The 12,623-nt window shown below is 48.3% G+C and overlaps 1 protein-coding gene across 1 annotated transcript; it reads right to left on the bottom strand.

Moving 5' to 3' along the window:
- Nucleotides 1-5,637: 5,637 nt before the first annotated feature.
- Nucleotides 5,638-11,423, bottom strand: LOC112140680 (centrosomal protein of 170 kDa protein B; the record flags this gene model as incomplete). The annotated part of the gene is given in 3 exon segments (XM_024263693.2): nucleotides 5,638-8,785; nucleotides 11,199-11,250; nucleotides 11,330-11,423. Coding segments are annotated over 3 exon segments (322 nt in total), but the record flags the coding sequence as incomplete, so codon positions are not given.
- Between the last annotated feature and the right edge of the window lie 1,200 nt (nucleotides 11,424-12,623).

The following is a 12,623-nucleotide window of genomic DNA, read 5'->3' on the forward strand; positions in this document are numbered from 1 at the left end:
CTCGCCGGCTGCCTCTGGACTCTCGCCGGCCGTGTCCGTGCTCTCGCCGGCCGCCTCCGAGCTCTCGTCGGCCGTCTCCGAACTCTTGCCGGCCACTTTCGAACTCTCGCCGGCCGCCGCTGACTCTGCGCCGGCCGCCTCCGAGCTCTCGCCGGCCGTATCCGTGTTCTCGCCGGCCGCCTCCGAACTCTCGTCGGCCGTCTCCGAACTCTCGCCGGTTGCCTCTGGGCTCTCACCGGCCGCCTTCGGGCTCTCGCCGGTTGCCTCTGGGCTCTCACCGGCCGCCCTCGGGCCCTCGCCGGCCGCCTTCGTGTCCTCGCCGGCCGTTCCCTTGTCCTCGCCGGCCGCCTCGGAGCTCTCGCCGGCCGCCTTCGTGTCCTCGCCGGTCGTTCCCGTGTCCTCGTCGGCCGCCTCTGGACTCTCGCCAGCCGCCTCTGAACTCTCGCCGGCCGCCTCTGAACTCTCTCCGGCCGTCTCTGAACTCTCGCCGGCCGTCTCCGAACTCTCGCCGGTCGCCGCTGACTCTGCGCCGGCCGCCTCCGGGCTCTCGCCGGGCGCCTCTGAACTCTCGGCGGCCGCCTTCGAATTCTCGCCGGCCTCCCCTGACTCTACGCCGGTCGCCTCCGAGCTTGCGCCGGCCGCCTCTGAACTCTCGCCGGCCGCCTTCAAACTCTCGCCGGTCGTCGCTGACTCTGCGCCGGCCGCCTCCGGGCTCTCGCCGGCCGCCGCTGGACTCTCGCCGGCCATTCCCGTGTCCTCGCCGGCAGCTCCCGTGTCCTCACAGGCCACCTCTGGACTCTCGTCTAGTGGCTCACGTCGGCCCCCTGGCCGTCCTCCGGATCGGCTGCGCCTGCCCCGTTGGCTCCCTGGCCTCCCTCCGGATCGGCTGCGCCTGCCCCATCGGTCCCCTGGCCGTCCTCCGGATCGGCTGCACCTGCCCCGTCGGCTCCCTGACCGTCCTCCGGATCGGCTGCGCCTGCCCCGTTGGCTCCCTGGTCGTCCTCCGGATCGACTGCACCCGCCCCGTCGGCTCCCTGACCGTCCTCCGGATCGGCTGCGCCCGCCCCGTCGGATCCCTGGCCGTCCTCCGGATCGGCTGCGTCCGCTCCGTCGACTCCCTGACCATCCTCCGGATCGGCTGTATCCGCCCCGTCGGCTCCCTGACCGTCCTCCGGATCGGCTGCGCCTGCCTCACCTGGTCCCTCGGCCGCACCTGCCTCGCCTGCCTCACCTGGTCCCTCGGCCGCACCCGCCTCGCCTGCCTCACCTGGTCCCTCCGCCGCACCTGCCTCACCGGCCACCCGGCCTTCCACCGAGTCAGCCGTCTCTGCCTCATCTGGGTCCCCCCCTCGCTTCCGGAGCCGCTCGTAGGGGGGGGGCTCTGTCATGATGAGCCTGGAGCTCCCTCCCTCTGCCACCAGAGGGAGCTCTCACCTCACCTTCCCCAGTCCTCACCTGGAGCTTCCCTCACCTGTTATCACCAGCACCTGTGTTTCATTTGCCCATCAGTCCCCAATTATTTAACCTGCCTTCGCCCCACTCCTCACCGTGAAGCCTCACCGTTACGTTACCCTGTGTAAACGCTCTTTCAGTTTCCTTGTTTCCTTGTCAGATCTTCACTTGTAATAAACACGGTTGCACGTGGATCCACTCGCCTTCGCCTCGTCTGTCCCAGCTTGACAGGATGGGGTGGGGTGTTGTTTTTTTTCATATTTTTAAACCATCAACATTCCCTCAATGGTTGCACAATGGAGACACTCAGTGTCAAAAGGGATTTTGTTTTCTGTCTTTTCAATGCAGGTAGACAAAACATTTTTAAGCTGGACCAGCAGTATAAATGACAAATTGGCGATTTTTCACCTCTCACTAACTCTAGTTTTCCTGTTCTCTGTCTGTCCATGAAGACACACCCCCCCTCTCCTTTTCCAAGCAGATATCCATCATCCATCCATCTTTCTCCGCTTCATCCAGGACCGGGTCACGGGGGCAGCAGTCTAAGCAAAGATGCCCAGACCTCCCTCTCCCCGGCTACTTCCTCCAGCTCCTCTGGGGGGACCCCGAGGCGTTCCCAGGCCAGCCGAGAAACATAGTCTCTCCAGCGTGTCCTGGGTCTTCCCCGGGACCTCCGCCCAGTGGGACATGGCCGGAACACCTCTCCAGGGAGGCGTCCAGGAGGCATCCGGATCAGATGCCCGAGTCACCTCAACTGGCTCCTCTCGATGCGGAGGAGAAGTGGCTCTACTCTGAACTCCCTCAGGGTGACCGAGCTTCTCACCCTATCTCTAAGGGAGCGTCCAGCCACTCTCCGGAGAAGACTTGTAGTCGGGATCTCGTTCTTTCGGTCATGACCCAGAGTTTATGACCATAGGTGAGTACTGGAACGAAGATCGACCGGTAAATTGAGAGCTTTGCTTTCTGGCTCAGCTCTCTTTTCACCACCACGGACCGGTGCAGCGACCGTTAGCTGTGTTGACCCTCATCCCAGCTGCTTCACACTCGGCTGCAAATCGCTCCAATACATCCTGGAGGTATCCTGTGGTCCCCAAACCAGACCCCCTCCGGCCCCTGGCTGCGCCTAGAAATTCTGTCCATGAAGTCTATGAACAGAACCAGTGATAAAGGGCAGCCCTGAGTAAGGCTGCACTGGGAACAGGTCTGACTTATTGCCGGCCATGCGAACCAAGCTCCTGCTCCGGTCATACAGAGACCGGACAGCCCTGAGTAAGGCTCCCCAGACCCGATACTCCCAGAGCACCCTCCAAAGGACACCACGGGGAACGCAGTCGAACGCCTTCTCCAAATCCACAAAACACATATGGACTGGATGAGCGAGCACTCACGAACCCCCCAGCACCCTGAAGAGAGTGTAGAGCTGGTCCACTGTTCCGCGACCAGGACAGAAACCGCACTGTTGTTCTTGAATCTGAGGTTCGACTATCGGACGGACTCTCCTCTCCAGTACCCTGGCATAGACTTTCCCAGGAAGGCTGAGGAGTGTGATTCCCCGGTAGTTGGAACATACCCTCCGGTCCCCCTTCTTGAAAAGGGGAACCACCACCCCAGTCTGCCAGTCCAGTGGTACGGTTCCTGTCTGCCACGCAATGCTGCAGAGACGTGTCAGCCAAGACACTCCTACAACATCCAGAGACTTGAGGTACTCAGGGCGAACCTCATCCACCCCCGGAGCCTTGCCACCGAGGAGCTCTTTGACTACCTCGGTTACCTCAGCTTGGCTGATGGACAGTTCCACCCCAGTGTCCTCAGCCTCTGCTTCCTCAACGGAAAGCGTGTCAGCAGGGTTGAGGAGATCCTCAAAGTATTCCTTCCACCGCCCGACTATGTCCCCAGTTGAGGTCAACAGATCCCCACCTGCACCGAAAACGGTGCCTGCAGAAAACTGCTTTCCCCTCCTGAGGTGCCGGATGGTTTGCCAGAATCTCTTTGAGGCCAACCGATAGTCCTTCTCCATAGCCTCACCAAACTCCTCCCAGGACCGAGTTTTTGCCTCCAACACAGCCCGGGCCGCAGCTCGCTTAGACTGCCGGTACCTGTCAGCTGCCTCTGGAGTCCCACAAGCCAGTCAGGCCTGATAGGACTCCTTCTTCAGCTTGACGGCATCCCTTACTTGCGGTGTCCATCACCGGGTTCAGGGGTTGTCGCCACGACAGGCAACAGAAACCCAGCGACCGCAGATCTGGAAAGCAGCAGAGACAATAGAGGTGGAGAACATGGTCCATTCTGACTCAATGTCACCAACCTCCCTCGGTACCTACTTGAAGTTTTCCCGGATGTGGGAGTTAAAGACCTCCCTGACGGAGGGCTCAGCCAGACGTTCCCAGCAGACCCTCACAGTACGTTTAGGTCTGCCGAGTCTTTCCGGCCTCCTCCCCCGCCAGCGAATCCAACTCACCACCAGGTTGTGATCAGTGGATAGCTCAGCCCCTCTCTTTACCCGAGTGTCCAAAACACACGGCCGGCAGATCGCCTGAAATGACTACAAAGTCGATCATCGATCTCCTACCTAGGGTGTCCTGATGCCAGGTGTACTGATGGACACCTTTGTGTTTGAACATGGTGTTCGTTATGGACAAACTATGACGTGCACAGAAGTCCAACAACAAAACACCGCTCGGGTTCAGGTCAAGGAGGCCATTCCTACCAATCAAGCCCCTCCAGGTGCCACTGTCATTGCCCACATGGGCATTGAAGTCCCCCAGGAGGACGACGGAGTCTCCCGTTGGGGCACTTTCCAGTACCCCTCCAAGAGACACCATGAAGGCCGGGTACTCCGAACTGCTGTTTGGCCCGTAAGCCGAAACCACAGTCAGAGACCTGTCCCCCACCCGAAGGCGAAGGGACACGACCCTCTCATACACCGGTGTGAACTCCAACACTTGGCGGCTGAGCTGGGGGCTCACAAGTAAGCCCACCCCAGCCCATCGCCTCTCACCATGGGCAACTCCAGAGTGGTAGAGAGTCCAGCCTCTCTCGAGGGACTGAGTTTTAGAGCCCAGGTTGTGTGTAGAGGTGAGCCCAACTATATCTAGCCGGTATCTCTCAACCTCTTGCACCAGCTCAGGCTCCTTCCCTCCCAGAGAGGTGACATTCCATGTCCCAAAAGCCAAATTCCATGACCGGGGTTTGGGCCGCCGAGGCACTCCCCTTGACTGCCACCCAAACCACAATGCACCGGCCCCTTCAGAGCTCCCCTGCAGGTGGTGGGCCGACTGGGGAGTAATCCCACGTCGCTCCTTCAAGTTGGACCCGACCGGGGCCCGTGGGAGGAGCCCCGGCCACCAGGCGCTTGCCTCCGAGCCCCAACCCCAGCCCTGGCTCCAGAGTGGGGCCCCGGTGACGCCAATCCGGGTGACGTAACGGAATCTCTCGTGTTGTTACTCATAAAGGGGTTCTGAACCGCTCTTTGTCTGGCTTGTCACTCAGGACCTGTCTGCCATGGGAGACCCTACCAGGGGCAGAAGCCCCCGACAGCATAGCTCCTGAGATCACTCAAGCACTCAAACCCCCTCCACCACGTTAAGGTGGCAGTCCAAGCAGACGTTTAGCATGATAATTAGAAAAAAAAATGTGATGCTCCTCCATTTCTAATGCTAATAGGGGCCTGCTTTTTGATGGGAGGGTGTTCAGGAAAACCCCATGTAAAATTCTTCATTTGCTGAATTAGCTTTCAGCTGATTTAAGCACTCTGCTCTGAAAAGGCCCAGCTTCTTCAGGTGAAGAAACAGAAACAGCATTTTGTATTCATTGGGTTATCTCTGACGGATAGTAAAATTGGTTTGATGATATGACACACTTGTGTGATTCAAAGGCAACAAAAACCAAAATCAGGAAGGGGGCAAATACTTTTTCATGGCACTATCTGTTGAATTTCCTATTTCAAACCCGTGAGGTTTAGTTTTGAAAAACTGAAACTTTAAATTTCCATCATAAAAATAGGAATTCTTAAAAATTCTTCTAGTTCTTCTGTGGTTTTGACAGAATTTTTTTTGTCATGGTCAAAGAAAAATGAACGGTAAAAGCTCCAAACTTCCGTCATTATCTGTGCTAATGGAGGGTTTTCTTCGACTTGTATTAATGTTCAGTCTTGACAAATGCAACGGCTGCAAAAGCATGAGAGGATTTTCATCATTGTGCATGAATTTAGTTTATTATAAATGACATGGTGGTACAAACCTTTGATGAAGAACACATGACAGTTCCAAAGCATTTCAATCTAAACAAATCAATAAATAGACTGTGTAATCTAAAAGAAAACATGTCTGCTTTGCTTTGTTTATTCGGCCAGTTTGTTTACAGCTCCATGCACTGCAATGCAAATGTCAAATGATCACAGCAGTAGGTACATCACATCAGCTACGACCACTCTGGTTGGAGTTGTGCTGATAAATCAGTACATTCTGAAAAACATGATCGTTAAATAATAAAGTGCACAGTTGGTGATCCAGCCATGAGCCGTCAGCTGCCTCAAGCTACAGAAACCATGCAGGAACACAAAGACGCTCGAACATTTCCTGCTACTGCAAACAATTCAGCTTTCTTTGTAATATTCAGGGAAAATAAACTTTGCATCGACGTATGCAAAATGAAAGAACAGGATCCAGTTTGACGGCTCCACGTTTGTCACACACAAATGTTATTTTCACTGAAGACCACATGGCTTCTCTCTAAAAAAAAAAAGTCAAATACTCAGATACAGAAAAACTGTGTAATCAAGTATCAGAAAATCTGCTAGTAGGCAAGAATTCTGCTTTTTCTTTAGTAGGAACGAATAGAACAAAATAGTCCTGCAGGGACATATTTAAGACCCAATTTCAGTCAGTCATTCTTGACGTTTTTTAATGTAGAATTTGCATTTATGCTTTAAGTAAGGAAAACAGTCTAAGCTGATCATTTAAAAACAGAAAACAGTGATTTTTTTTAAACATCTTTCTCAGTTTTACCACAAAATCTCCTCAACAAACTAAGATGCTTGTTATCCACTGCAAGGTTTTCTCCTTTAGATTTTTATTATCAAGACAAAAAATGAATGTGGAAACGAAAGGTTTGAACTGTTCGGTGTTTGCAGAGCACACAACAACCAGCACAGGTTCTACAGATCACTGTTGGCCAACAGGACTGGAGCCTCAGATCTTCACCTGTGTGATGCTTCATAAAAATAAAAAATACACAAAAGAAAATTCTAAACTTTGGGGTTTTTTAGATCTACCATTTTCACAAACAGAACAGATGTCTACAGTGGCAGATAAGTCACTCATATTTGTCACTTAGTGCGATTTTATTTCTATTAAACAGTATAAGTCTTTGCAATACAAGCCCAGGATGAAAAGAGAAGCACTGAACTCACAGCAGTCTGAAAGCACATGTTGTGGCCTGTGAGTCACTGGATTACATCACTTCTATGACACAATCATGTTGACCTGGAACAGGACACATTTTCTTTTAAAAAAGCAAATGTTGCATTGAAGCTACAGACACTGCCACATGGTGAGATCTCAAGCTTTTCCCCTGATCTGAACCTGACTACCATTCTCTAAATCAACCTGAACATGCTCCTCTGCCGCTTCATCCATCCAACACTCGAAAGTCTCAGTCCGCTCCAAAAACACAAACTTCCCCACAAACTGAAGAACAGGAACACATTCTTCACATCATTCTGTGGGGATCTTCCTCAAAAGGGGAAACTCTGCTAACTCCTGTATCACTTCTCAAGAGCTGCAGTGAAGCTGAGGTTTTACATAAACTCAGTCTGAAAGTGGGAGTGGATGTTTTCCTTCTGAAGGCCTTTGTTTGATAGTCAGGGAAAGCTGCCTCTCCTCTGGGGGCAGTAAACACACCACGGGTGCTGGGAGCTTCACACCAACCATGGTTGTCATTTTCTTTTAAAGATCCTGTGTCTCTGCTGAAAGTTACGAGAAAAGAAGCGTTTGGGTTTAGTCCTCTTCCTGTAGGGGATTGTGAAACGTTGGTCATCTGGGACGCGCTTCTGTTGGACAGAACAAATGTAGTTTCTAAGTGTGCTCCATTGCAGGGGAAATGTGGCTTTGAGTTCATAAAGTGACTAAAGGACTGCAGATCTTTCCATCTGCAGCTAGCACATCACAACGCTGCGTCTGAGCAGGTCTGAAGACTACAACCAACAGAACAGTCACCTTTACTACGCTGATGCCTGGATTAGACATGAACAGTGGATGAATACAGTTTGCATACAAACTTAAGAACTTCAACATTTGGAGAGCTTCTCTGGATTAATGTCTGACGCCTCGTCTCTGCTCATCACTCCTGAGTGTTTCTGGATTCATTCAGCATGTCCACAGACCAGCAGGATTCTCACAAAAGAAACACTTTACAGTAAGCAACAATAACATTCAGCTGCTGCAGCTTCACAGTAAATGGAGATGAAGGCCCACACATCACAGCATTCAGTTGTTGTACGAATCCTTACTGCTGACGGGAAAGTTGGACTTTCTATTTATAGATACATATAGTGCTGTGATGGCACAATCAATCAATGGTTCAAATGCATCAAAACATCATTAAAACATAACGTTACTTGTGCACTATCATACAATAGTTCATGTAACACTGCTGGTCTGTCCGAGCGGCGTGTGAGCAGCTCTCTAAGGTCTGACTCACTGAATCTAAAGGATGATGCTTTTCACCTGTTTCAGTGCCACATCAGAGCCCTGTGCTGAAGCTCAGGTTTGACCCACAGTCCAGAACCTCAGAAACAAAACCTTGAAGGCAAAGTACAGCAGTGCAGTTCAACACCACGCACGTGAAAGCAGAGAGCACTGGACTGCAGAGCAAGGACAAACAAGGACACACTGAAGAGTGTATTTGTGCTGGGAACCTCTCCGGTGCAGATGAGGACCTCTGACGGAGGCTGTGCACCCACCTGTCCTGTGTGAAACTCACAGCCAGCAGCAGACAGATGATGGGGAGCCAGAGGCAAAGAGCCGCTCACACCAAGCTTCTGGTTTGACCCGATCCAAACTTTTTCTTTAAAGCTCTGCCCTATCTGATCTGTGGCTTCTGGCAGTGAAGATGCAGGCTTTCTGTCCAGAGGTGCTACAGGAGCCAGTTCAGCTGGTCTAGCGGGACGCCTCTGACCCACGAGGCGGCCGCTTGGTGCTTTCACTGGTGTTGGACGTTTGGGTTCGGTGGGAGGGTTTGATCTGCCTTGAGGATGGACGAGTCTGAGGAACAGAGGATGTTTTGGCTGCCGCAGCCTGAAGAGCACCGCCAGGCTCCACAATGGTGTTGATAACTACAACAGAAACACACAAACAGCACTTTTAACTAAACCCCCTTCAGAACATCAGTGATGTGTGAACATTCAGAGGACACGCGGACGGCCAGAAGAATCACCTTTCCAGCCCTGTTTTAAATCAACTTCAGCAGGAGGAACACAAGGATCCAGGGATCTCCTGATACTTTCTCAGATTTTAGAACACAATCTGTGTTTTCCATCAACTACTGTTCAGAGGTTTGCATTCTTCTGTCAGCTGCAAGACTTGTTTCCTAACATACAGTTACTAACTTCAGATGTAAATATCACAGGAGTTGTTAACAACGGGAGAACCTCCATGAACAAAGAAAAGAGGAGAACGCCGGTCAGTCGGCGCGCACATAGAGTGTGTGATGGGGGCTCAGTCCTCCTTCTGGAGTTGTATGAGTTTGAGTTTTATGCTCAAATGTTTCACCAGAAGTTTTTGCATGGAGCTTCAGAGTAGATCCATTAGTTGTTGTTTTTATTGTGTATCAATAATGGGTTTGTAGTTACATTGTGTCACTTTATTTTTATTGAGGTGATCTTAAAATAGTAAAATAAATCTGTTTTTAACCACTCCTGACGTGACACTAATTTAAGAGACCTTATGTGTTTTATTAAACCTGCAAAATGCCGTCGTGTCAAATGAAATTCAAACGATGATTAAATCTGTCAGAAGTGTTTATTATTGGTGAAGTTTAAAGCACATATTCTAATCTTCTGCTGCACAGCAGTACCTTTAGTTTCTGTTCAGAAGCAAAGTTCTTAATGAGAGAATTACATCATAAAAAGTGACAGTATATTTACAGCTTTAGATCTTTTTGACACTGAATTTTATTGTGAAAGGACCTGACATCAGAATTGTTATATGGCTGATTGAAAAACACAATCTGTTTAATTATTGTGAATATTTAAAAGTGAAATGTTATGATTAATTGGCCTAATGACCACAGAACATAATATCTTTATAAAAATGGAGTGAGATTTTGCAGCTCAGTTCTGTCTGTAAGAAACTGAACCAGATGGTTCTGTTGGAGGCTGCAGACCTCTGGTTCAGCTGTTGCATCAACAACAAAGTACACTTTATACATGTACATGCTGCATATGCTGACAGAGGAATATTTACAGACTTTAATAAGTTGTCCGTAAATGTCAAATGGAGTTATAATTGATATTTTACAAATGATTCAAACTCAACAAAACAAATTCAACTATTGGTGATAAATCTAAATTTGAATTGTTCTGATCCAGATCTGATCCCATCAATCCTCCCTGTAATTATTTCCAGGATTAGATTAATAAATTCCAGGTTGGCTTCTTAAAAGTGAATAAATATAAAAAGAACCAAAAAAGTCTTCTGAACAGATCTTTGACACAAACTCATCCTAAAGATTCAGCTCCCTATAAAGAGTCATAAATCATATCTGCATGAACGCTGAACTTCAAAGACATTACTGGTGCTTTGGGATATGAGATGGTTTGACATGTGGGTGAACAAAGTAGATCAAGAACCAGGTTAAAAGGTTGAAAAAAGAATCTAATGTTTTCTGAAAACTTCATTAAAAATATATTTTAAAAAATTAATAAAAAAAAAAAAAAGAAAAAGAAGCTTGACTGACTTCTTTGCTATTCATTCATAAGTTCAATTTGATCGAAATGAGGAAAAACTATATATGGACATTTTGTTTTTGATGCAGATTTTCTTTGCTGAGGTTTTTTTTTTTTTTAAATCTGCACTGATTATCAATTTTTTTCATGAAAACGTTTATTTCTTATTCAAGAATCAGTTTTGCTGAGAATATATTAATCTAAATAAATTCTATTGTATTCAGAGTCCTTGGCTCTGCTCATACTGTACATGTCAGTTGTTGTATTTTTTCACAAATATGATTATGATATTGAAAAATACCATCATAATGCATAATTTTATGTAAACCATTAAGAAAATTGCTGCTGTGTTATTGGGGGCCCTGCAAAAATCGTTTTCATGGGGCCAAAAATCTCTTGCGGCGCCTCTGCCTGTTGCAGAACCACACACTCCCATTCACACCAGGAATAGTTCTGAGCTATCAATTAATCAGTAGATCAATGAATCCATTTCCCCGCCGTGGGATCATTTCAAGTTCTGTGTATGCAGCATGTATGTTGGCGTGTGGATCTGAACCCAGGCCTACTCGCGATGAGGTGAGAGTGCTAACCACTGCACCACCATGCAGTAGGGTACTAAAGTCACTGATGAGGTGGTCCACTTCTTCATTGCCTTGTTTGCAAATTACTAAGAGATCCCTTGAAAATAACTAATTGTACCCAGTGCTTTGACATCCTCATTACAGCAAGACAGAAAACATGCATCTCTGAAGACGGATTCATCAACTCCAAGTGGAGAAAAAGTGAACAAATCAAACATCACCTGCAAGCTGTCCCTGCACTCTTCTGAGCTCTTTCAAAATGGAAACGATTTCCTGCAACAGAAAAGAAGGCAGACGTTCAGAGCCGCTCACATTTAGGCTCTAAGTGTAATTAGCTGAGCTGTGGGTCAACCTGGTTCGATGTTCTCAATAAGGGAACTTCACTCTCAGCGCTGATCTTGGCCTCAATTTCCTCCCAGACGTCTGCCTTGTTCTGGAACAGAACTCTGAAACAAGCATGGAACTGAAAATACAGCTGAACAAGAGTCAAGTCCAGAGACTAGTCATAGTCAGAGACATAGAGGTCTTTGCCAGGCTTGAACCTCAGACAGAATAATCCTGACACTTTCAGATCATTTCTGTCCTTCCAACGAAAATATGAATGAATATTTCCAAATGGCATGTTGAGGTTTCTGAAACAAACTTGAACATGACAGTTGAAGCCTCTGTTTTAGAAGACAGCTTTGTGAAATGACTCCTCATAAAACAGTTGCTTTAGAAATGACAAGGTCATTAACCCTTTAACACCAGAGCTCCAGTGTTTGTGTTCTTGAACGTACTGTACCTTTTCAACCCTTAACAGGATCAATGGAATTCCAGTAGATTCTGAAGGAGAAAACGTCTCAGAATCTACTGGAATGATCGTGTTAACAGTTGAAAAGTTACAGTACGTTAAAGATTTAAGCGTCACCGCCGATCCCTCAGGTGTTAAAGGGTTAAACCAGGAATTCAGATTAATTGGTTCCATTCTGAAATGTAGTTTTAAGATTAATTTTCATCATATATGTCCTCCACCATCAAAAAATGTCACAAAAACATGTAAAAACACCATTTTCATGGGAGTGGGTCTTTATCTGGTTAGACTGGCTGCAGCTAACTAGACTGAAGCATGTCTTGGAGTTTCAGTGTGCAGCAATGAGTGTAATGTGATTCAAGACATCAATTCCCTCATACTGAAGTTAGAAAAGCAGCTTTGCTTCAGGACTTATTTCACAAAGCTGCAGCAACAGTTCTGATGATAAAAAACACAGCAGATATTCAATGTTTATCATTTCTTTCTCTCATCATTGTGCTAAAAAAACTAGAATCTAGAATAAGGAGCACCACAGAAAATCCACTTAATCCTCTCTTCTGCATTCTCTTCACTCTCACCAACCACTTTCATGTCCTCCTTTTCTCCATCCATGAACCTCCTCTGTGGTCTTCCTCTCTTTCCTGTAGCTCCAACCTCAGCATCCTTTCACCAACATCATCATGTTCCTCCTCTCATCATGTCCAAACATCTCCATCTGCTTCCCTGCAATTATCTCCAGAACATCTACCATGATCTGATCCTCTGATGGATTCATTCCTGATCCATCCTGGTCTCTTCCAGGTCTCTTCATCTCTGCTTCCTGTCTCTGCATCAGATCCTCTAAACCAGGGGT

This window comes from Oryzias melastigma, linkage group LG24 (assembly GCF_002922805.2).
Source record: "Oryzias melastigma strain HK-1 linkage group LG24, ASM292280v2, whole genome shotgun sequence".
Lineage (NCBI taxonomy): Eukaryota > Metazoa > Chordata > Actinopteri > Beloniformes > Adrianichthyidae > Oryzias > Oryzias melastigma.